This window comes from Musca domestica, unplaced genomic scaffold (assembly GCF_030504385.1).
Source record: "Musca domestica strain aabys unplaced genomic scaffold, Musca_domestica.polishedcontigs.V.1.1 4, whole genome shotgun sequence".
Lineage (NCBI taxonomy): Eukaryota > Metazoa > Arthropoda > Insecta > Diptera > Muscidae > Musca > Musca domestica.
The window spans coordinates 1,470,780-1,497,932 of NW_026712328.1; the positions used below are offsets into that span (position 1 = coordinate 1,470,780).

Here is a 27,153-nt window from a genome sequence, read left to right on the forward strand (position 1 = left end):
ATAAATATATATTTCAGTTTTATGTAATTTTACTTAATAATTTCGGGAAAGTGTTGGTAAGATACAATTCAAAAATAAACTTCGGTAGGCTGAAGAGCTCAAATAAATATGTACGTGTTTTATTACAGTTACTCACTCGGCTAAAGTTAAAAAAGCATCAGCCGAATTCACAGCTATTGCTATTTTGTGTGCAGAATTTGATGATCTGATCATATATAACTTGAGCCATAGCTGCTGTTTCTATTCTATTAGAAATTGCTCTGCAAGGCTAATTTCAATATGTGCTGGATCTTAAGCCCTGAGACTAAATTTAAAGCTTATTTTAGGGAATTTTAGAAATTGCTCTGCAAGCCTAATTTCAATAGGCGCTGGATCTTAAACCCTGAGACTAAATTTAAGGCTTATTTTAGGGAATGACCAAGGGGTATATCGGACTTCGATATATCCCCTTCGGAATGAAAAACTCAGAGAATATGAAAAACGCGAAAACTTGTATGTTTTCACAGGATTTGATTTTGGTCGAGGTTATTTGAAAATTCATTCTGAAACTCTGCAAATTTCAGAAAACAAAATTGATTTTAAAGGACGGGTTTCAATTAGCAAATGACAACCCCAGCAATGTAATTATGTTATGAGCAATGTTGACTCGCTTCTCCGTGAAATGTTTGTATTTTGTAGATCATTTCGTAATCCCCAACTGTTGTGTCCTACTCAAACTGCTGAGAGGTATTTTATTGTTAAAGTGGTGAGATTGAGGAATCAGCTTCATTCGGCTTTACGTAGTTTTACCCATAAAATCAACAAATAAAATCAAAATTTTCTTATGAGAATGAAAGGCAATATTAATCATAGCAGTCTATGAAATTTTATGATTTCAAGCTGTATGCTATATTTATTTGATTTGAATTCTAATGAACAAATAATTATTAATTAATACATTTTCTTTTTCTATATTTTTTTGTTTATATCAAAGTTAAATAAGCCAATTCAATATTTTTATAATTTATTTTTTCCCCATGTGTTTGGGGATGTGATTGAAATCTAAAATTGGAAAACACATATCGCGAATTTTGTTTTTTTTTTTTTTTTGTTCGTAGTTGTCTAAAAAAATGTTTTAGTGACAGCTGTTTTCTTGCTAGTTTTTCTTATTTTAATGAATTTTGTTCAATAACTTTATTTTGTTCAATATAAATTCAAAATATATATGCAATAAAAATTTTATGGCATGTTTTAATCTTGATTTCTTGTTTAATTGCAGTGCGCAGGAAATTTGCGAAATAACAAAGTAAACCCTGTGGATATGCCAATATTATTTCCAACTGTTATACAAATGTTCTCGAAAATATTGGTCACAGAAGTTCATGAGAAGGTGCTCTGTAAATCGCTAGATGCATTTGGCACATGGTCTACCACATTCACTGAAAACTTTAATGCAACAATCTGCGACATTGCCAAAAAAGGTCTGCAATTGAAAACCACCACACCAGCTGTTCGCTTATCGTACTTACAGTGGCTCCTAACTTCTATGAATGACAAGTCATTTTTTATCGAAGACAGTTTTTTAACTATTCTTGTAAAACTATTTGATCAAGGTATAATCAATAGTTCTCAAATCTCACTTGTATCTGAAGCGGCGTGTGTTGCATGCATTCTTCTTAAAGCCAAGGAAGCTGAACAGAACACGTCTTTAATAAGCTTCTGGAACTCAATACTAGATCTAAACAAATCCATATTTTTTTCGGAGCGATTTATAGGATCATCATCGCCGGATATGTTATGCTGTATAACTGATATCGCACAACGTCTTTTAACAGAACATTACAAACATATTAAAGGAAATTGTGATGCCTTATTTAGAGCATTAGTACTCTCAATTTTATCCACATCAAAAAAAGTGCGAGACTATTCTAAAAATCTGTTGTATAAATTAACATCCAATGAGCGGTGCGTCGAGTTTGGAAAACATATTTTTGAAGAATTGGAAAACCAATTAGCAATATATGAGAAGACTCTAGATGAAGCTGATTCGCATATACTTGGAGAATCTATAATAGAGACAGTACGAATTATGTGTAATATTTCAAATATTACTACAACAGAATCGGAATGTTTATCTCTTCAATTAATTTTAGTATGTCATCATCCTTTGGTGAAAAATGTTGAACCCAAATTTTGGGAAAATTTATTGAAGGATCAATTTGGATTAGATCCTCAAGAGTTTGTATCATCTAAACATGTGCAACTTTTTGAACGTGTCGTCCTAAAATTTAAGCCAACGCTTCTTTACGAAAATGCAATAGCAACATTGGCAAGAATAAGTTCTGATACATTCCTTCCACTTTTAATAAGAAATGTCACGAATGATTTAAATAACCCCAGTATGATAAACGTAACAGATGACGAATATTTTACGTTTTTAACCCCTGATGGAGAATTGTATGACAAAAGTGTAATACCAAATACTGAAGACTTATATTCAACGACTGGACTAAAAAGGGAGAATAAAGCTTATAGTTATAAGGAACAGATAGAGGAACTGCAATTGAGGAGAGAAATAGAAGAAAAAAAACGGAAAGATGGTAAAGCAAAACCAATTAAACTTACACCAAAGCAAGAAGAAGTTATACGGAATCAAACAGAGAAAGAGCTTCAAATAAAAAAACGTTTGCGAGACCTTAATAATAAACTGTTAAATGCCGTGAAAATTATAGAAGCTGCATTCATTGGGAGTAGAGACAACTTTACATTACATTTTCCGAAAATACTTAGCACCATATTAATAGCTATGAAGTCTCCTTTGGCTGCAGATCGTCTGGTGCAACTGTACATTTATTTAAATGATGCATGCTTTGAAATTCCTACTTTGGGGAAACAAATTGCAGTAACTACAATCCGCTTACAAAAACCGCATTGTGATCTGAATAATGACTGGCTCAACATTAAGCTGGATGACGCTGTTATGAGCACCATCACTGAGCTTAAAACATACACGTTAGATAGCGGAAATGCATTATTGAGTCCAGCATTTACCTATGTTTTTGAGTTTCTCCGAAGGGCGCTATTTTGCACATGTGTTTCATCGAATGAAGATATTTTAATATGGGGCATTAAAATTATTGAATTGCATGCCCAAACAAGGGGGAAGACAATTCACGGCGAGTTGTGTGACTCTCGCCATCCAAAGTATTTGCCTTGCTATGAAATGTTCCAGCTATTATTAACATCTATCCGAGTACATAGCGGTAGAGTTCAAAATCAAGCCGTCACTGCCTTACTTGAGGTTGCTAAGTGCAAGTCTGGCGAAAATTATTGTTCAACGGCCAATAGAGAAGAAATAAAGTTATTTTTAGATGCTTTAGAAGATAGCTTGGAAACAGTTAGAGATGCTGCACTTCGAGTGTTATTAATTTTGCAGAAAGCTGTAGAGGATGTATGCAAAAATGATGATGATTTTTCGGTTATTTTCCAAAATATAATTTGGATATCAATATTTGATGTTTGTCCCGAAAATCGCAGACTTGCCACTAATCTTTGGGAAAACTTGAAGTTAAACATTCCAGTCTATGAACACATTTTAGCGTATGTTGTGCATGATGATATTTGCATACAGAAAGCGGCAGCCGATTCTTTAGTGCCATTGCTTGGATCTGACCCCTCAAATGCCAAAGGCGTTTTAAAAAAACTTCTTAAAATTTATAATGAAAAACTTGAAAAAATTCCTCCGAAGTTAGATAAGTTTGATCGTGAAATTGAACCCGCTATTGATCAGTGGAGGTCAAGAAGAGGCGTCGCCATTGCTATATCGAAAACTGCAAAACATTTCTCAATTGAAGAAGTAAATCATGTGATGCAATTTATGGTATCTGCTGGACTTGGTGATCGAGATGAAATTGTCCATAAAGAAATGCTAGCAGCTGCTCTTACTATTGTCGATATTCATGGAAAAGACACTATTATTGATCTTCTTCCTGTGTTCGAGGAATTTTTGGACAAAGCTCCTAAATCTGAAAGCTTTGATAACATAAGACAAGCCGTGGTTATTTTAATGGGGTCATTGGCACGCCATTTAGAGAAGGACGATCCAAGAATAGAACCAATCGTAAGAAGGTTATTGACAGCGCTATCAACTCCTTCTCAACAAGTACAAGAAGCTGTTTCAAATTGTTTACCTCATTTAATGCCATCAGTGAAAGATGATGCATCATCTATGATAAAACGGCTACTGCATTTACTTGTAAAATCAGAAAAGTATGGTGAACGTAGAGGCGCTGCGTACGGGATAGCAGGAATTGTAAAAGGTCTTGGAATACTATCGCTTAAGCAATTCGACATAATGGCTAAATTAACAACATTCATACAAGAAAAGAAAAACTATAAATCTCGTGAAGGAGCACTATTTGCATTTGAAATTCTCTGTACTACGCTAGGTCGTCTTTTTGAACCTTATATTGTACATGTTCTACCTCATTTACTACAATGTTTCGGGGATTCTTCACAATATGTAAGACAAGCTGCTGATGATACTGCAAAAGTGGTAATGGCCAAGTTGTCGGCGCATGGCGTGAAGTTAGTTTTGCCATCATTGCTTGAAGCCCTAGATGAAGATTCTTGGAGGACTAAAACAGCGTCAGTTGAACTTTTGGGAGCAATGGCTTTTTGCGCACCTAAACAATTGTCATCATGTTTGCCTGCCATAGTGCCAAAATTGATTGAAGTTTTAGGTGATTCTCACACGAAGGTTCAGCAAGCTGGCGCTGACGCTCTTAAGGTAATCGGTTCTGTTATAAAAAATCCAGAGATACAGGCAATAGTCCCTGTTCTATTAAAAGCACTTGAAGATCCTTCCCGATATACATCTATTTGTCTTCAAAATTTGCTACAAACAAAGTTCGTACATTTTATCGATGCCCCTTCCTTAGCGTTAATAATGCCTGTTGTACAAAGAGCTTTCTTGGATCGGTCTACAGAAACACGTAAAATGTCTGCTCAAATTATAGGTAACATGTATTCACTAACCGATCAGAAAGATTTGACTCCGTACTTACCCAATATCATACCCGGCCTAAAAATGTCATTGTTGGATCCTGTGCCAGAAGTAAGAGCCGTTTCAGCACGAGCTTTGGGTGCAATGGTACGAGGAATGGGAGAATCGTCGTTTGAGGATTTATTACCTTGGTTAATGCAGACACTTACTTCTGAATCGAGCAGTGTTGATCGAAGTGGGGCAGCTCAAGGGCTTTCTGAGGTTGTTGGAGGTCTTGGAGTCGAAAAATTACACAAGCTTATGCCTGAAATAATTTCGACTGCAGAGAGACATGATATAGCGCCTCATGTAAAAGATGGCTATATAATGATGTTTATATATATGCCAAACACATTTCCCCAAGATTTTACACCATACATAGGTCAAATAATAAATCCTATTCTGAAGGCACTTGCAGATGAAAATGAATATGTTCGTGACACAGCGTTAAAGGCAGGTCAACGTATAGTAAATCTTTATGCAGAAACGGCTGTTACCCTTTTACTACCAGAACTGGAAAAAGGATTGTTTGACGATAATTGGCGTATCAGATTTAGTTCAGTTCAGCTACTCGGCGATTTGTTATACCGGATATCTGGGGTTTCTGGCAAGATGACGACCGAAACAGCTAGCGAAGACGATAATTTTGGAACTGAGCAATCTCATACCGCTATTATACGATTTTTGGGTAATGAAAGGCGAAATAGAGTACTATCAGGCTTATACATGGGACGTAGTGATGTTTCCCTTATGGTTCGACAAGCGGCACTGCATGTGTGGAAAGTCGTTGTAACAAATACCCCACGAACGCTACGTGAAATTCTCCCTACTTTATTTGGACTACTTCTGGGCTGTTTGGCCAGTACAAGTTATGACAAAAGACAAGTAGCTGCGCGAACATTGGGAGATCTTGTTAGGAAACTAGGAGAACGAGTATTACCCGAAATAATACCTATACTCGAAAGTGGTTTGAACTCTGAGCATGCAGATCAACGACAGGGTGTTTGTATTGGATTGTCTGAAATAATGGAATCTACATCAAAGGAAATGGTCTTATCTTTTGTGAATAGTCTAGTTCCAACTGTGAGAAAAGCACTTTCCGATCCACTTCCAGAAGTAAGACTGGCTGCAGCTAAAACATTTGACTCACTTCATTCTACAGTGGGTTCAAAGGCTTTAGATGATATATTGCCATCAATGATGGAAGGACTTTCCGACCCTGATCCGAATATATCTGAGAATACGTTGGATGGATTACGACAGGTTATGTCCATAAAATCACGCGTTGTACTACCATATTTAGTTCCACAATTAACAACACCACCAGTAAATACTAAAGCTCTTTCCATTCTTGTATCAGTAGCTGGAGATGCACTTACAAAATATTTACCTAAAATTCTCCACGCTCTTTTGGAAGCACTTTCGGAAGCACAGGGAACGAGCAACGAAATGCAAGAATTAGAATACTGTCAGGCTGTTGTGTTATCAGTAACGGATGACGTTGGCGTTCGAATTATCATGGATACCTTGATGGCCTCTGCTAAATCTGAAGTTTCTACAACTCGAAAATCTTCTGTTAGCTTATTGTCAGCTTTCTGTATACACTCACCTGGCAATTATGCCCAATATGTACCACAGTTATTGCGATGTCTTCTTCGACTCTTAGCAGAGAAAGACCGAGATATATTACAGCACTCGTGGGAAGCTTTAAATGCGGTGGTAAAAGGACTGGACTCAACACAGCAAATTTCTTATGTATCCGATGTCAGACAAGCAGTTCGTTTTGCAGCAAGTGATTCTAAGGAAGCAGAATTGCCGGGATTTTGTTTACCAAAGGGTATTACACCTTTATTACCTGTGTTTAGGGAAGCAATTTTAAATGGTCTTCCAGAAGAGAAGGAAAACGCAGCACAAGGTCTTGGAGAAATTATAGTTCTTACAAGTGCACAATCCCTTCAACCTTCCGTTGTTCATATTACTGGCCCGCTTATTAGAATCTTAGGAGACAGATTCAATGCAGGTGTAAAAGCTGCAGTTCTTGAAACACTTGCAATATTGCTTCACAAAGTTGGTGTCATGCTAAAACAATTTTTGCCACAACTACAAACTACTTTTTTGAAGGCACTGCACGATCAGAATCGTTTGGTGCGCATGAAAGCCGGATATGCTTTGTCTGAATTGGTTGTAATTCATACAAGGGCAGATCCAATTTTTAATGAAATTCACAACAGTCTTAAAATAAGTGATGACTCCGCTACGCGAGAAACAATGTTGCATGCTCTGCGAAATATTATTACTCCAGCAGGAAATAAAATGTCTGATTCTCTTAAAAAACAGGTTATTGGAACTTTAATTAGTCTGCTTGGACATCAGGAGGATATTACGCGAGGAGCTGCAGGAGGATGCCTGGGTGCACTCCTTAAATATCTCCACAGCCATGAAATAGACGACCTGATTCGTAATTATATGTTGCTGGAGGAAGGTAGTGATGCAGCATTCAACCACGGGCGAACTGTGTTTTTATTTGTAGGACTTAAGGAATGTGCAGACATTGTTTTAAATTCAGGACACGAAGAGTTAATTTTAGCATCGATTATTTTGCATATATCTTCTGACAAAGTTTCAATTGCTAGTAACGGTATACGAGCAGCAACGTATATAATTAAATATAAATTGGAATCGCAAAAACCATTACCATCGCAAGTTTTATGGACCTTTTCTCGAGCAATGAATCACACCAACAATGAAATAAAACAACTGGTAGCTAAATGTTGCAATTATATTGCAAATTCTTCAAACGTAAAGGAATTGCCAATAGAATTGATAAAATCATTAATACCAATGCTTGTTAACGGAACAAAGGAGAAGAATGGATATGTTAAATCAAACGCTGAAATTGCTTTAGTATCTATTTTACAATTAAGGAAAGATGAGACTGTCTACGAACATGTGTGCCAAGTACTTGATCCAGGTGCTAGAGATTCCTTGTCCGAGGTCGTGAGTAAGGTTTTAAGAAAAGTTGCGGTTCAGCCACCAGGAAAAGATGAAGAATTGGATGACACTATTTTAGTTTAAACGCTACTTGTTGTTTATACTATAAAAACGTAACTCATACAATCTGTAATTAGCTAAAAAAGCTTAATATTATCGCAAATAAATACCTTTTTAATATTATCAGTTATATTCGCATAACCTGAAGATATATCTTTAAATAATATTTAGTGGACAAGGCAGTTTGGCTTTTAAATATTCAAAAGAATCACGGTAAGTGTTTAGTTATTGCTTGAGCAACAGTCTGAATAAATGGAAGTGGGATTATTTTCCTTTTTAGGCGTTACAGGTACATACATCGACATGATCATGATCCGCACCATGATGGGTTATCAGCAAGCGTTAGTAATTTCAACTAAAGAAAATAAATTCATCAGCTGGTAAAAAATACAATTATCTACATACAACATTTAAATACAAAATCATATTAGATTTTATTGCAAATATATCCATACCAAAATCTACATAAGAATATAAATAATTGAAATCAACACTCATTTTACCGACAGAATCACCCATCGCATAATTTGAGCGATGTAATTCAGTATATAACAATTGATAATATCTACTATTTCTAAAAGGGATATTTATTATAATAGAGGAAATAAGAACATCAGATGGTACAGTACAGTTTAAAATTTTTAACATCATTATACAATTAAACATAATGCGTCTACTTTTTAATGAAGGTAATCGAATTAATTTTAACCTGCTAGTACAGGAAAGTAAAACAAAACTATTGCCCCAATTTAAACCTCTTAAAACAAAAAGCAGGAATTGCTTCTGTACGGACTCTATTGTATCGGAATAAGAAGTATATTGAGGGTCCCACACAGAGGAACCATATTCTAATATTAGACCAACAAGAGACAAATATAGTTGTTTAGTAACATATAGATCATAAAACTCTTTGGTCCGACGTTTAATAAAACCTAAGACACCGGATGTTTTATTTACCATAGAGGTAATATGGTTATTAAAATTTAATTTGGTTCCATCAAAAGCCCCAGATCAGTGAAGGAATCTACAGTTGATAACACATATCCATTTATACTATAATGATTTGATATAGGTTTAGATCTAAAAAACACATATGCTTACATATTTTTAAATTCAACTTCATGTCATTGAGATGACACCAATTAAAAGGCTATGTAAATTTGAGCAAAGCTTTTTCAAATTTGTATACCCTCCACCTTGGAAAGGAGGGCATTTTAACTTTGTCATTCCGTTTGTAACATCCCTAAATATTCGTCGTAGACCCCATAAGGTATATATTCATAATCAGCATAAAACTTTAAGTCGGTTTAACGATGTCCGTCTGTCTGTTGAAATCACGATACAGCCCACATTATTTGAGGTAGAGCGTCAAAATTTACCAGAGTAATTTGTAGTGTCTAGGATGGTTGGTATTGAAAATTATGTATCGGTCAACGTTTTGGTATAGTCCCCATATAACGGTACCTCCCGATATTCGATATTTTGATGATTTTGGAATGGGTTCTAGCTCCGTTGGCGAAACATTGTATGTATATCTTCTCATTTTTGTATGGCCCCATATACCTCCCGATATTCGATGTTTTGATGATTTTTACCACATTTTCCCACGAATATGTTAAAAAATTGGTATTTGTGGGTCATAATGGGTTCTAATGTTTACCCTAAGGTGGAGGGTATTAATTATTTTACTTGTTACCTATGACAATGTTCCCGAGCGTTGAAACCTGTAATTTCTACCATGATCCAAACCAAAAGAGAATTCCAAAAGTAGCCAAAAAGAACAATTAATGTTGAAAAATACGTGCATCGTGTACCACATTAATCGGCCCAATAACGGTTGTCGTTTTCACTTTATGTGCAAGCAGCGTGACCGTTGTGCCACTAAAGTATCAATTTTGCCACCTTTTTTTGGGCCTTGATACCTTTGTGCCATTTTTTTATTTTGATCCTAAATGAGCCAATTTTTTGAATTTTTGTGCCACTTTTTTAAACATTGTGCCACCTTTTTTTTTTAAACTACGTATATTTTAATCTAAACGCTGTATTTTAAAAACAATGAAATGAAATGAAACAATGAAAAGCGTCGTACGCTGCTATTTCCAATTTGCGATAGCAAATTTCAGAGCGAACGCTCTTATATTAGGTGTTTGTAAGTGGTTTTCGCATGCTCAAAGTTGTCAACATTGTTCTGTTTGTTTATTTCTGGAACAACTTTTAAGATACATTTTTAATTACTTTACTATAGCCTATGACAGAAAATTGTCTGTGCAGGTCCACGTCTTCGTATACCCCCCCCCCCCCCCCCCCCCCATATTACGGTACCCCCGATATACAGTATTTTGTTGATTTTAGCTGCATTATTTACCGGAATTATTTCAAATTTTGTATTTGGATATTACGTAATGGATACTACATCCTATGCCAGAAAATTGTCTGGGCAGGCTTATGACAAAAGTTGCGTATGCAGATCCACGTCGTCGTATAGACCCTAATATCCGGCTACATTTGGTATTTTTAAGATTTTCACAGAATGTTTAATGGATTTTTGTTTTTTCAAAATTGCCAAATTTGTACCATATGGGGGAAGGTATTCAAAGTTCAGCCCGGCCGAACTTACAGCTTTTTTACTTGTCAGTGTATTATGTCTTTGTGCATTTGTTTGTAACAGTCAAAAGGAAACTAGATAGACCCATAGTTCCTTACGATGACCTGCATAGAATCACATTCTGAGTCGATTTATGCATGTCCGTCCGTCGTATTTTTGAAAACAAAGAACAGTTCGCATTTATTACCCTATCCGGATGAAATTTTGCACCAATCATTTGTTTGGCCCAAGGACAACCCTATTGAAATTGGACATAATCGGTCAAAATTTAGATATAGCTCCCATATATATCTTCGTCCGATTTGCCTTTTATTGTGCACCAAACGTGTAATATCGGCCGGAATAGTATGGAATTTTGCACATGCACCCAAATTAGGCCTGAAATAAGTATGCCAAATGTGATCGAAATCGGTTCAGATATAGCTATAGCTCCCATATATATTGTTCATCCGATTTGTTATTTTTGTCTTCCGCAGCCGTAATATTCACTCTGTAACAACGATATTCATGGAAATATATCAAGGCTTTCTTTACTGGTTAAATATGCAATATGTACATACGTATATTATTACTATATAGTATTACATATAGAGGAAATTGTAGTTTTGTTCTAAGCTGACTTTTTAAATAAAATGTGAAATAAATTGTGCCGCCATTTTAAATGATATGTGCCACTTTTTCAAGAAATTATACTTTTTGTGATACTTTTTTAAAAATTTCCAGCGGTCACACTGTGTGCAAGTCGCCCTCACCGTCGCTTTGATTCAAAAATGGTATTACGGTAAGGCATGGAAGCGACATCGACAGTTTAAAATAAAAGTTGATAAGATATTTTTTTTTTTGTATTTTGAATTCTAATTTCGACTCTTTCGGAAAAATAATCGGCCCTATTACGGTTATCGTCAGCGTCGCAAAATTAAGTCGAGGCGACAATAATGATATTAGGGTTGTCGTTTTTTGTCGATAGCGACAAATGGTTGCCATTATCATTGTCGATACAATAGTCGACGTGAAGTCGATTTTTGAAAATATCTGTCGCCGTAAAAAATTGTGACGACATAGTCGGCCCTATTACGGTTATCGTCGGCGTCGCAAAATGAAGTCGAGGCGACAATAGTGATATTAGGGTTGTCGTTTTTTGTCGATAGCGACAAATGGTTGCCATTATCATTGTCGATACAACAGTCGACGTGAAGTCGATTTTTTAGTACTTTTTAGTCGACGTTGATATTGTAAGCATTTTGTATTTTATATTTGTTTGACCACGAAAATAACAACAGCAAAGCAATTTGAAATTTTGGTTTCCATGTTTGGCAAAAGGATTTACCAAAGGTCATGTTCCAGCAAATTTTCATTCAGATTGGGAATCCATTGCTACAAAATTAAATGTAAACGGGACTCCGATTAGAGACCCCGATGGCTGGCAAAAAGTATGTAAAAATGAAAATTATTTTTGTACGTTTTTATTAGTTAGTTTTCTGAAATTCTTCTAGGTTTGGAAAGATTTAAAATTTAAAACTAAAAAAAACTTGTGCACAACAAGGGTGAAACCAGCAGCAATGGATGTGGCATTTTTAAGCAAATGACTTTGGAGGAGTCTGTCGCGAATATAATGCAGTTTCAAAAGTTATTGAATCCACCAGGTCGTGCACTTGGAATAGAAAATAAGGAAAACATAAGTGTAATAGACGTTATAGTTCATGAAAATGAGCAAGTGGACAATGCTGATGACGAGACTGATGTAACCTACTATTGAAGCTTCTCGATCAAAAAACAATGGTAAAAAGTCTACAAGGAAAGTATAAACTATTGAACACTTTTGTAACAACACAATCAAGGGCCAGGCAATGCAAATATGTTTGTTGGCTGCCTTAACACTCGCCGCTGCACTACTAATACAATCTTCTCTTCATCCTCACTTGAACTTAAGATATGTAACGTATTTATAATCTTCATTTTTTCACTATATTTTTTATTTTTCCGAAAGAGCGAATTTAGAATTCAAAATACCAAAAAAATATCTTTTTTGTCAATAACAGGGGAGTGTTGCCAACGTTTTTTATTTGTTGCCAACTTTTATTTTAAACTGTCGATGTCGCTTCTATGCCTTGCCATAATACCATTTTTGAATCGAAGCGACGGCGAGGGCGACTCTCACATAAAGTCGACGACGACCATAGTAACGACAACCGTAATTGGGCCGAGTATTTTTTAGTCGACGTTGATATTGTAAGCATTTTGTATTTGATATTTGACCATGAAAATAACAACAGCAAAACAATTTGAAATTTTGGTTTCCGAATTGGAAAAAATCAATGTTTGGTAAAAGGGTTTACCAAAGGTCATGTTCCAGCTAATTTGAAATCTGATTGGGAATCTATTGCTACAAAATTAAATGTAAACGGGCCTCCGATTAGAGACTCCGATGGCTGGCAAAAAGTATGTAAAAATTAAAATTATATTTGTATGTTTTTATTAGTTGGTTTTCTACAATTCTTCTAGGTTTGGAAAATTTTAAAACTAAAAAGAAACTTGTGCACAACAAAGATGAAACCAGCAGCACTGGAGGTGGCATTTTTAAGCAAATGACTTTGTCGCCATTGGATGAGTCTGTCGCTAATATAATGCAGTTTCAAAAGTTACTGAACAGACCAGGTGGTGCACTTGGAATAGAAAATAAGGAAAACATAAAGTTAATAGACGTTATAGTTCATGAAAATGAGTAAGTGGACAATGCTGAAGACGAGACTGATGTAACCTACTATTGAAACTTCTCGATCGCCCAGAAAAAACAATGGTAAAAAGTCATCAAAGAAAGTACAAACTATTGAACTCTTGGAAGAGCGTTATAAACTTTTGGAACAACACAATCAAGAGCCAGGCAATGCAAATATGTTTGTTGGTTGCCTTAACACTCGCCGCTGCACTACTAATACATTCTTCTTTTCATCCTCACTTGAACTTAAGATATGTAACGCATTTATAATCTTCATTTTTTTCACTATATTTTTTATTTTTCCGAAAGAGTCGAAATTAGAATTTAAAATACAAAACAAAATTATTCCTTTTTTTGTCAATAACAAGGGAGTGTTGCCAACGTTTTTTAATTGTTGCCAACTTTTATTTTAAACTGTCGATGTCGCTTCTATGCCTTACCATAATACCATTTTTGAATCGAAGCGACGGCGAGGGCGACTCGCACATAAAGTCGACGACGACTATAGTAACGACAACCGTAATTGGGCCGAATAGCAATTATTTGTCGCTATCGACAAAAAACGTCAACCCTAATATCATTATTGTGACAAGACTTATTTTTGTATTGTAAATCTGTTTGAATAAATCCGGATTAAGCAACAAATCCCGATAATCCGGAAAAAATTTTGTAAAATGTTATACTATAGAAGATTAACCCATTGGGTTTATTATATCCAGCGGGTTAGTCGTATGTGTTTATATACCCCCTTAGAAAGATATAAATACCGCCGCTCAAAAAAGAGCCAAAATGATTTATTAAATAACCTTATATAGAGAAATTTTAATCTTTCCAAACCTAGAAGAACTTTAGAAAACTAACTAAAAAAAAATAGAAAAATATTTTATGTGTTTGTTTTCTCTTTCGAGACGAGCTTAATGATCAGGAATTTGCAGTGAAAAGGAAAGCCAGATAGACACTGTCACACACTCACCACTATGCGACGCGTTTCGCCGTTGGTTAAGCGGCTCATCAGGCATATTTGGTGTGGATGATGGCTTTCAAAAGCCGTTCTCTGGAAAGTAGTATATATTTCGAACTTATTGCAAATTAGCATATGCGAAACTCTCCAGGTTCGACTCATGTTCTATTGGCAGATCTTTTTCACAGCAAAGTTTTGTTTTTGTAGTGATGGATTTTTTTTTTGTCCACAACAACTACATTGCTTCCAATGCATACATTTGTTTTAGTGCTGCTTTAGGAAGACGGGTTAATGGCTCTGAACGTAGAGACGGCAACTCCTACTTGGCTGCACACCGAGGTCCGCGGTTCAAATCCCACAGCCAGGCTCGGCTGAATTTTTGAGTTTTGCCTTGTCAAGGCGAAGATCATATGTTTTATGATTTATGTGTTTGTTTTCAACTAGAAGTTGCCGTCCCTACGTTCAGAGCCATTAACCCGTCTTCCTAAAGCAGCACTAAAACAAGTGTATGCATTGGAAGAAATGTAGTTGTTGTGGACAAAAAAAAAATCCATCACTACAAAAACAAAACTTTGCTGTGAAAAAGATCTGCCAATAGAACTTGAGTCGAACCTGGAGAGTTTCTAGTGTATAACTCGCATATGCTAATTTGCAATAAGATCGAAATATATACTACTTTCCAGAGAACGGCCCTTGAAAGCCATCATCCACACCAAATATGCCTGATGAGCCGCTTAACCAACGGCGAAACGCGTCGCATAGTGGTGAGTGTGTGATAGTGTCTATCTGGCTTTCCTTTTCACTGCAAATTCCTGATCATTAAGCTCGTCTCGAAAGAGAAAACAAACACATAAATCATAAAACATATGATCTTCGCCTTAACTAGGCAAAACTCAAAAATTCAGCCGAGCCTGGCTGTGGGATTTGAACCGCGGACCTCGGTGTGCAGCCAACTAGAAGTTGCCGTCCCTACGTTCAGAGCCATTAACCCGTCTTCCTAAAGCAGCACTAAAACAAGTGTATGCATTGGAAGAAATGTAGTTGTTGTGGACAAAAAAAAAAATCCATCACTACAAAAACAAAACTTTGCTGTGAAAAAGATCTGCCAATAGAACTTGAGTCGAACCTGGAGAGTTTCTAGTGTATAACTCGCATATGCTAATTTGCAATAAGATCGAAATATATACTACTTTCCAGAGAACGGCCCTTGAAAGCCATCATCCACACCAAATATGCCTGATGAGCCGCTTAACCAACGGCGAAACGCGTCGCATAGTGGTGAGTGTGTGATAGTGTCTATCTGGCTTTCCTTTTCACTGCAAATTCCTGATCATTAAGCTCGTCTCGAAAGAGAAAACAAACACATAAATCATAAAACATATGATCTTCGCCTTAACTAGGCAAAACTCAAAAATTCAGCCGAGCCTGGCTGTGGGATTTGAACCGCGGACCTCGGTGTGCAGCCAACTAGAAGTTGCCGTCTCTACGTTCAGAGCCATTAACCCGTCTTCCTAAAGCAGCACTAAAACAAGTGTATGCATTGGAAGCAATGTAGTTGTTGTGGACAAAAAAAAAATCCATCACTACAAAAACAAAACTTTGCTGTGAAAAAGATCTGCCAATAGAACTTGAGTCGAACCTGGAGAGTTTCTAGTGTATAATTCGCATATGCTAATTTGCAATAAGTTCGAAATATATACTACTTTCCAGAGAACGGCCCTTGAAATCCATCATCCACACCAAATATGCCTGATGAGCCGCTTAACCAACGGCGAAACGCGTCGCATAGTGGTGAGTGTGTGATAGTGTCTATCTGGCTTTCCTTTTCACTGCAAATTCCTGATCATTAAGCTCGTCTCGAAAGAGAAAACAAACATATAAATCATAAAACATATGATCTTCGCCTTAACAAGGCAAAACCCGAAAAATATTTTAATTTTAACATACTTTTTATCAGCCATCGGATTCTCTAATCGGTGACCAGTTTACATTTAATTTGGTTGCAATGGATTCCAATCTGATTTTAAATTAGCTGGAAAATTACTTTTGGTATACCCTTTTTGCCAAACATGTTGTTTTTTTCAATTTGGAAACCAACATTTCAAATTGTTTTGCTTTTGTTATTTTCATGGTCAAATATTAAATACAAAATGCCGCTGCACTACTAATACATTCTTCTTTTCATCCTCACTTGAACTTAAGATATGTAACGCATTTATAATCTTCATTTTTTTCACTATATTTTTTATTTTTCCGAAAGAGTCGAAATTAGAATTCAAAATACAAAACAAAATTATTCCTTTTTTTGTCAATAACAAGGGAGTGTTGCCAACGTTTTTTTAATTGTTGCCAACTTTTATTTTAAACTGTCGATGTCGCTTCTATGCCTTACCATAATACCATTTTTGAATCGAAGCGACGGCGAGGGCGACTCGCACATAAAGTCGACAACGACTATTGTAACGACAACCGTAATTGGGCCGAATAGCAATTATTTGTCGCTATCGACAAAAAACGTCAACCCTAATATCATTATTGTGACAAGACTTATTTTTGTATTGTAAATCTGTTTGAATAAATCCGGATTAAGCAACAAATCCCAATAATCCGGATAAAATTTTGTAAAATGTTATACTATAGAAGATTAACCCATTGGGTTTATTATATCCAGCGGGTTAGTCTTATGTGTTTATATACCTTAGAAAGATATAAATACCGCCGCTCAAAAAGAGCCAAAATGATTTATTAAATAACCTTATATAGAGACAAAAGATTTTGTAAAATAAGTGTTTATTCACATTGGTGACCTGTACCTTCGAATGAATTATCTTAAGCAGGCCATCCACAGGCGAATTGGTTCGACGAACATCCCAGCAAACATTTTTTTCCGATTTTCTTCCAAATTCGGAAAAAACTCTGCACAAGTTTCCGACTCTGATGTCGAATTCGGAAAGAAATCGGAAAAAAATTGTGTGAGATTGCCCACGATTCTGAAAGATTTTGCGGAAAAAAATCTGGAAGAACGTAAGAGTTTCGGGGCGAATTCGTATAGAATTTGGCAAAGAAAAAAGGAAAAGTCGGAGAGATATAGGATGTTTGATACGAAATTCGGAAAATTTTCGGATGTTTGATAAGAAATTCGGAAAAAAATCTGAATTTGTTCTATTGTTTTATCGGAAAATCGGAGAAATATAGGATGTTTTATGCGATATTCGGAAACGTATCGGATGTTTGATACGAAATTCGCAAATTTTTCGGATGTTTGATACGAAATTCGGAAAAAAAATCTGAATTTATTCTGTAGTTTTTTTTTCCGAAAATCGGGAAAATTTCGAATAATTCATTCGAAAATCGGAAAATAATAGGATGTTTGATACGAAATTCGCAAAAAAATCTGAATTTATTCTGTAGTTGTAATAAAAAAACCGAAATACTAAAAATTTATCCAATTTTTTAAATAATTGATTCTGTATATATATTTTAATTTAATAATAGATCATTTTTATTCAGTCTTTTTGTGAAATTTAATGAATAAAGAAATTAAAATATAATAAAAAAACATAAAAAGTTACAATTCAATGTGAATAAATATAACTAAGGTCTATAACTTTATTTTAAAATAATTTAATTGCATTCTTTTCGTTTATTTTTCAGCCGTTTGTTAAGTCTGTCTTTAGCCGAATTAAAAAAATGTTTTATATGGGTTTCTATGGTACTTCCCATAGTTCCCGGAATATGTTCCAATGCTGCATCTAAATAATAAAAAATGAAAAAATATGATTTACATTATCAAAGAGTTTAAAACACAAGGATACAAACCTTTAAGGAGCCTTATAAAATACATGTCCTTTACAGCTGTGTTTTGGTACATATTGTGCCACGAAAACGTTTCTCGTAAAGTTCGAATATCCAAGGGCAATGTTTCGTCAAAGCATTTTAATTTGGAAAGAAGTTCGTTCATTGCATTTTTTGGTATTGAAAACTTAATGGACCATTCACTAAAAAATGCTTTAAAATTGCTGCTAACTGGATTATTTGCTTGAAATACTTCATGAGGCACCGGTTGTACATTTGGGATGGTGGCTTCTATTTCTTCCATATGACTTACAGAAGGCGATACTTGACTATTTGGGATGGGAGCTTCTCTTTCTTCTTTCTGCTGATTAACAGAAATATTTTCTGCCATGTCTATCTCTTCATCCCTATGTGGTTTGCTTAATATTTTGCGTAATAAATTGTCAGCTTGTATTTTAAGATTTCTCTTTGTAGTACGTCGTGACATTTTTAGTTAAATTTGAATTACTTACCTTATAATTATGACTTTTTTCACTTTAAATTAAAACTTTTTTAATGCAACACACTGCACACGTGCTTCGTTTAAATTCTGACGACAAACTGATCATAATCAAAAAACCAAAAAGAAAAATTGTATACACAAAATTCCTCAAATAATTTGAACCGAGCATATGCAGAGTACTCGGAAACGGTAAAAAAATCTCAACAGAAAAAAAGGTAACTCTCTGCTGATGTAGAAATTTTTGTGTTTTTTTTTTTCAAATGAAACAAAAGAAACGAGTATGTGCAGATTACTCGGAAACTTTTCTGGAGTAACATTAGAAATTCTCGCCAAAAAAGAGATAACTCTCTGTATACGCTGTTTTTTTCTCTCTTTTGCTTTGTTCAAACAAAACAAAAGAAACGAGTATGTGCAGATTACTCGGAAACTTTTCTGAAGAAACGGCAGAAAATGTCGACAAAAAATCGGACATCAGAGCCCTCGGAAAAAATTGTTAGCTGGGATGTGTTGTTTACATCGTTGGTGTTAGTGAATTTTTTGTTGGTATTAGTGAATTTTGTGTTCGTCGTTTTGTTCGTCAAAAATTAAAACGTTTCAATCTTTTCTGTGTTCGCACGAACATTTGACACAGTGGGTGGCAGTGTTCGCCGAACATCAGTTGAAAAATATTTTTAGAGTGAAGACGTACTTAAAATGTCACAACAATTTCTATCGGAATTTATTAATTGCCTGGAAAATGAACCAGCATTGTGGCAAACAAAAAGCGACACATATAAAAATAAACATGCCAGAAACAAATCGCATTTTAACTATTACGCCACATGTTCCGAAAACCATGCGTCCAAGACTCTGGGGAGAAATTTCAGTTAAAATACCAAAAAAGTCGCTGAAAGCCTTTCATTTGCACTTATTGCTTCTCTCATTGTAGTATCCTGTCGATGAATTTCTAGAGCTACCAAATTTAATAGAGCTGCATATGTTTCAGCGTCCATTCTAAGAAAATTATTTAAATGCACCCGAGAACTTTCTTTCAGTTCCTTTAAGAGTTTTGTATGTGTGAACTTTTGGCGCTTTGCATACCATTCTTTCATCCATATGCTGTGTTTTCTTTTTTTAACTTCCTCCTTATTTTCATTTTCCTCCAAACAAACATGTATTGCCACCAAGGCAATGACTGTGTCGCGGTCGCTGACTGATGACATGTTTACTCGATGAAAATTGTTTACAAATGATGTTCGCGAGCATGTTCGCACTCGTTGGTGGGCAAATGAAATTTTTGTTCGACGAACAGTTCGTCGAACAGATTCGCCTGTGGATGGCCTGCTTTAAGCTGGCCATAGACGAACGATAAATTCGAGCAATTTGTTGGGTTTGTGGTCGCGTTTTTACGTCTGTGGGGTAGTTTGCGAACAAATTGCAAGTTTTTGAAAATTTTCAAAAACTTGCAATTTGTTGGCAAACAAATCATACGTGTGTGGGCTACTGCGCAAATTTCAAGCCATTTTGCCATTTCAGTTGCTCTTCAACCATTGTAACGAAAGGTCGTGTAGTGCACACAAAAAATGGCAAGCAAAGACTTTATGATAGAATTTTTTGATGTGTTAAAAAATGAAAATGCCATTTGGCAAACAAAAAGTGAAAAATATAAAGACAAATTAGAAAAACAAAAATCATGGGAAAAACTCGTAACAAAATGGAAAATTTTTATAATCCCTTGGAGAAAGCATTTCCATATTTTTTCTTGTTTTTTATTTTCCATGTCGAAACATGTATATATAATTAAAAGCGCAGCTGCATCAGCCGCTGCATCGTCGCACATGTTTTTTTAAGTTTCCTATCAACAGAAAAAACCAATTGTTAAATAAAAAATTTTCTGCCACAAAATTCAAACAGAAGCACAAACCGAAGTTCAAACACAAAATGAACATCATCCGCTTCGTAGCATATGCTTACTCTTCAACGTCGGCCGAATTATGATTTGTTCGAGCGTGTGTGGAGAAACGATATGCAATAAATCGCAGCAATAAATTTGCAAATCACACCAACAAATCGTTCGTCTATGGCCAGCTTTAAGCAAATAAAATTTTAAGTTGTTTTGTTATTGTTCCAATGCCAAATGTAAAGAACGCCTCTGCCGAAACGTATGTAACGCCGGAGTGTACGGCAATGCAAATGCCAATTCATCAAAATAATGTAAACACGCCCAAAATGAATACAGTGAATATACAGCAAGTAAGTATTACTTCAAGGAAGCATAGGTTTATTGAAGAAAAAACACCAAGCAAAACAAAGTTCCTTCAGACATGGAACGATATGTCTTAGTAACGAAGCCCAAGCTCAGTTCTAGTATTCCAACCAGGAAATCAATTCTCAGCTCTAATAACGAGGCTAACGAAATAACACAACCTTTTAGATCCCAAAAACCTCTCCCTCCATATTTTTGGAAAGATACAACGATCTCGTGGACAAACTCTTCTAAATATTGCGTAAAAATTTACATATTGTCCCTATTAAGAGAATAGAAGAACCCATGGTAGAAGAATATAGGTAAATGCATCAACGCTTGGGATAATTGATAGTCAAAGTAGATTTTTAAATGTTTCCTTATATGACGCAAATCGGAGGATATTATAATATGCATTTTTCAACAATTTTTACAAATTTAAATAACTTTTCATTCAACATTTTCAATTCCAAAATCAGTTTGACAGTTCATCGTCCCAGCAGCTGTGCCGATGCGACTACCTGAATTCTTCTACCATGGAAGAACCTTAGAAAAAACCAGCCACAATGTACAAACTACCTATGGTACGGGCATAGCAAAACTTACTGCAAACTACAATAGGTATGTTTAGTTGCGGAAACCTCCACAAATCATCCCAAAAGTGATTCAAACATCAAGAATTAATTGCGATGGGAACAATACCGCCAAGTAAAGGGTATTCCCTGTATACATCCACATACTACCGGGTACAAGGAAACCCACAATTTAATAATAATACGAATGATTTCCTCGAGCTAAAGAAGAGGAAATTATTTACCGCTACCAATTATAACACTCCTTCAACGAATACTTATATTTTTATACTTTGAAAAATGACTCAGCCAAAAAAAAATAGACATCTAGAAACTTATTGTCACCATGATGCAAATTATTAGAAATTAATAATTCAAATGTGTTTGTAGGACGCTAGCGCCGTACACATACACATTCTACTGACATCAGAAAATCATGTCACTTCTGGAAACTGCTCTAGAAAAAACGGTTACTGTACATATGATATGACACTAAACAACTTAGTGGAAAGGCGGTGGCACATTGCCCCATGACAGAATATTAGTCTGATCGCATGCAAGCTACATCAGTTGCACTATCTTCAAAGAATACAGTTCCGAAGTCTGGAAGGGATCCAACGGAGGTTAATTATACCAATTCGGCTTCCGTAAGAAACACAGTGCCATTGAGTAAGTGCGCTGCGTAGTCATAAACATGGCAAAGACATTTGAAAGGAAGGAATATTGTCCTGCGTTATTTATAGAAATTTCCCAGGCCTTTGACAGAGTTCGCATTTTTTGTTAATTTTCAAGTTCAATAAAAGTAATGGCTGGAGTCCCACAGGATAGCAACTTATGCCTAGATCTTCTTGAAAATTGGCTGACAAAATCGAAAATATTGGTAAATGTGAGATACTGTTTACAAGTTAATTTTGTGTTAAAATGCGAACTTTGTCCTACAATAAAATCTTCAATGCACAAGTTCCACAGAAAGAAGCCGTAAAATATCTCGGGATGCACACTGCATAGAAGATTTTCCGTAATAGGTTCTAGTACACATTACGAACTTACATTGGTAGAAAAATACAGTTGGTCGCATCAGCACAGCTGCTGGGACAATGAAACAATATTTTCAACAACATAACAACATTGTTGTTATTGTAAAATATTGTTTATATTGTTTACTATAAAGTCATTCTGACAATTGACATTGAAAAAAAAATAATAATAGCAACTAAAACAAAATGGCTTGCTTAAAAATATTCTTTAAAAATAAAGGTTGCATGTACTATATTTATGCTATCGAATTTTTCGCGCATGTAAATATATTACTACGCCTTTAGAGAAAAAATATCTCCTTGAAGAAACTACGTGTCGAATACCTTATCTGGCCCATGAAGAACACGACAAGTGCTGAGGTCGTGAGAAGAAGAAGCATTATATAGACAAAATTTTCCATATAAAGGTAGTCCCCAAGTATGGTCATATAAAGGACGTAACCATGACAAAATTAGAAATTTGTATATCTAATTTTTTTATTTACCGAAATATTTTATACAACAATATTAGATAGCGTAATTGTTTTGGTTATGTTCTACAATAAAGGCAAAATTACGTCGCGGCTCATTTTTACGGGTACAATATTCTTTGAAGGAGTTCACAGATATTTCCATAGCTTTTTTCCGTTAATTATATTTATTTATCTGTTCCCAGAGCTTCTATTTATAAGTAATGCATATTCTCTGTTTTATTTTTTTAATTCATTGAAATGACTATTTATTTATTTTCAAGGAAGATTATGTCGATATTGAAATTGACAAATTAGTTTACAAACAAAAATTAAAAAAGTTAAAAAGCATATGATTATCAATTGCACCTTATTAAATACAATTTGAATCTACCTGTATCCTCCTGAGATGCATTTTACTTTCAAAATTATCAAATTTTTTACTAAAATAAATTTTATGGTGTAAACTCCTACTATTTTCGTTTTGTGGTCGCTAATTCGTTTTACTTTGACAAAAGTGAAAGCTTGATTGACCAATGTTTGAGGATAGAATCCAATCTCTCTCTTCGATTGTCAATTATATTCTGGATCCTGCTCGGAAGATCAATTTTTTTAATAATGAGAATAGAGTCCAATCTACTCTTCGATTGTCAACTCTATTCTGTTTTCGATCTACACCCGCTTCGCTTGGGAATTGAATCTACATTGAATCTACATTCTCGATCCGCTCGAAGGACCAAATATAAATGAGAATAGAATTCAATCTCCCTCTTCGATTGTCTATTCTCTATTCTTTATTCGGCTCTACTGGAGGAATGTTTGGCGAGAAAGGAAAGAACGACCTTATTCTTTGAATGTAGTTCCAATTCTTTATTCGGTGATGAAAAAAGAAAACCAACCGAATGGTTTGGCTGTTGATTCAATTCTCGATCCGGCTTATAGGATCAATGTACAGAGTGAGAAAAGAAAGAACAACCTTACTCTTTGGGTGTAGTTTCAATTCTAGTGTTTATTTAAAAATACGTTTCTTGAGTACTACTGAAACTGATCAAACTTAGCCTAATCGCAGCCAGACAATTATTCTTATATATTCTAATATTGAATACATTGCAGGGCTGCTTGTCATTTCATTCAAATGTTCTTGTGCGTCTACTGATGGCATCGATATATGTGCGTGTGGGTCTAAACCTTTATTATCACATTATCACATGTGATGTGTTATGACGGCTGGATAATATTTAATTTAAGAATATTTTTTGTTCATTGCTAGATTCTAGCGCCACATTATTATATTATTACAGTTGGCCGATGATACTGAGTTCAATTTCCCCCTAGATGCACACATCTTACGGAAATGCATTCATGTTGACGACGTTGTAGCGGGATACCACGATTTGGAGACAGCATATAGGTGTAAACTAATAGGGATAAACTTATAAGTGCCTTAGGTTCCGCCAAATTCGAATTGCGGAAATGGACATCTAATGTCCGCTATATCTCTTCCCATTGACCATTTGATTGATTCTAAGCTTCTAGATTTTGTTGAAGCTAGTAGCTCAAAACTACTGGGCATTAGATGGAATGCTCAGTTAGATATGTTATATTTTAATATCAAGCCCCTTGTTCGCACAATTAGTTATACAAAACGGGAAGTGTTATCCGCAATAGCTAGGTTATTTGATCCTATAAGTTGGTTAAGCCCGGTAATCATAGTGTCAAAAATTATCATGCAAAGCATATGGCTAGGTAAGATTGATTAGGACAATTCTCTTCCGCATTCAATGGAACATGAGTGGAACAACTTCGTTGACACATATCAGGATGTAAACAATATTCTAATACCTCGTTGGATTAAATATGTTCCTAATTGTAAAGCTGAACTCCAATTTTTTCTGATGCCTCTGAAAAGGCATGCGTTGGGGTAGTGTACATCCGCATAAATAGTTCAAATGAAGAATTTTTTACTAATTTGTTTTCCAGCAAAACTAAGGTGGCACCCATGAAATCAATTTCACTTCCTCGACTAGAATTATGGGGTGCATATCAAGTGTCATGTGTCTTTCTTTTCGCAATGTCAGGATGTTTTTGATAATTATTCTAATTTAGAAAAAACCGTTACGAGCTATATCTATGGCCTTTCGTTTCTGTTATAAAACGAATCCATCTCATAGAGGCCAATATACATTTCAAGTGATATATCATACGAACTCTAAAATCAAAAGCACTAGGTTACGCCTTGTCACCATAGTTCGGTTCATTATGCGAAGGAGAACGATTGTTTAATGAATAACAGGCCGTTAGATTCAAAAAGTTCACTTTTACCCCTGAATCCTATCCCTATTATTAAAAAATGTACATATGGTTTCCATTCACGGTGGAATTCAGTTGGTTTTGCGCATGTTACGCATCAAAAATCCTTTACAGTGTATTCGTTTGCTTTTCTACGAAAGCAATAAGTCTTCAAGCTATCACAGATTTCTCCGACAATGGTACAAACTTTTACTACTTTTTCCGATTATGAGGATCTCATCCCCATGTTCGACGAGGAGAGAGAAGACCTAAGCGCGAGACCATCTCAGGAGTCAACAAATACTAACGTGGAAATGACTTCGTCTACACCAGGTCGTATTTAAGATAAATCGGCAGCTGACTCTCCCATAGAGGAGATACACTAGCGCCTTTGTTCGAAAAAAAAATAGAGGAGCGAAACCAGGCCGGGAGGACTGGACTCCAACTGCTCCAACTACCCTGTCGCATCCCACTCCTTTAGAGAGTCTGTACAAGTAAGCAGAGGTGCAAGGAATAGAGAGACACAACACCCTTCTGCATCCATGTTCATCATTCTGCATCCTGATGATTGCTGAGCTCCAATCATTTTTTTCTATACGTTAAACGCAATATTCTAATTGCTTTGGCTCATATTGTTTTTTGAAAAAATTAAATACATGAATTGTAAATAATGGTTACGCCTATTCATTTGTTATATTACTTTATTTTATTGCAACATAGCTAGATGTTGCAAGGCTGGCGGCAATGTTCAATTAAGAATCATTATTGTTCTTAAATTTCTAATTCCAGTTAATTTGTATTTTATTTACATACATTTGTTTTTTTTTTTTGTGCTACGGCTGCGTACAACTTTGTGCTTTTAGCACAATGTTATGTCAATGTAATGTCAAACTTTTAACTAGCGAATAAAGCATTGAGCGTCACTTTGCAACACCTACGGTTTTCTAGTTACTTTGAAATGATTAGATTTTTAATTGGTTTTCGGATTACGTCCAATTCGCAACAGCAAAAATAAGGTAAATGTTTATTCCCTATAATATCTTCAAAATATATAAATAAAACCCAAGTCAATATTGACACATTAAAACTAAAACTTTGGGTCTTTATATCCTCTTTTTTATTTTATTTGTTATTGCTACGCAAATAGTGGGTATCGTTATATGTGCGCTATAGGAAACTAAATACTCAATGTTCTGCCACCGGGCTAGAACCAATTATGAACAACAAATACCAATTTTTAGAAAAATCCGTGGAAAAATGTGGCAAAAATCATCAAAGTATCGAATATTGGGAGGTACCGTTATATGGGGGCTATACTAAAGCGTGGTAATACTAAAGCGTGGCGTACATACAATGTTTCGCCACACGAGGTAGAACCCATTACGACCTAAAAATACCAATTTCTGGGCAAATCCGTTATAATATGTGGCAAAAACCATCAAAATACCGAATATCTGGAGGTACCGTTATGTGGGGGCTATACCAAAACGTTGATCGATATATCTCATTTTCAATACCAATGCGAAATTTTAATTTTAACGGGCATCGTTAAATCGAATTAGGGTCTACGACCAATATTTAGGGGTGTTACAAACGGAATGACAAAGTTAAGTTTCCAATGCGGATGGTATAAAAAATAAACAATTATAATATTATAAATACACGAATTTGTAATTAACTTTGTGAAATAAATCGATAATTATTCCTGCAATCGATAATTATTCCAGTCACAGAAAACGGGCCAAAACGGAAAGAAACTGCTGCTTGTTAAATTGGTAGAAGGTCATAATCATATTATCGGGAATGAGAAGTCCGATTCCGTTGTTTTTAAGGAAAACAAATCAGAATTTCGACGACCTTGGAAAACACGTCGTGATATATACGACATTAAAAAACTTAAGTCAAAGATTGAACTTGCAGAACAGAAGT

The 27,153-nt window shown here is 35.3% G+C and overlaps 1 protein-coding gene and 1 long non-coding RNA gene across 4 annotated transcripts in view; both read left to right on the plus strand.

Moving 5' to 3' along the window:
* Window positions 1-8,221, plus strand: part of LOC101901158 (stalled ribosome sensor GCN1) — a 39,155-nt gene extending 30,934 nt beyond the window's left edge. The window contains exon 4 of the mRNA XM_005190355.4: window positions 1,259-8,221. Coding sequence (XP_005190412.2) covers window positions 1,259-8,098 — 6,840 coding nt within the window. The 3' untranslated portion in view covers window positions 8,099-8,221. The remainder of the gene's footprint in view (window positions 1-1,258) is intronic.
* Window positions 8,222-11,405: 3,184 nt separating this feature from the next.
* On the plus strand, window positions 11,406-14,044 carry LOC109613418 (uncharacterized). Of its 3 annotated transcripts, XR_009342992.1 has the most exons (4): window positions 11,408-12,109; window positions 12,173-12,908; window positions 13,009-13,118; window positions 13,182-14,044. It is a non-coding gene; the product is annotated as an uncharacterized LOC109613418 (long non-coding RNA). The 3 variants fall into 3 exon arrangements; XR_009342990.1 differs by having other exon boundaries at window positions 11,406-12,109; window positions 12,173-13,118; XR_009342991.1 differs by having other exon boundaries at window positions 11,411-12,109; window positions 13,009-14,044.
* The last annotated feature ends 13,109 nt before the right edge of the window (window positions 14,045-27,153 follow it).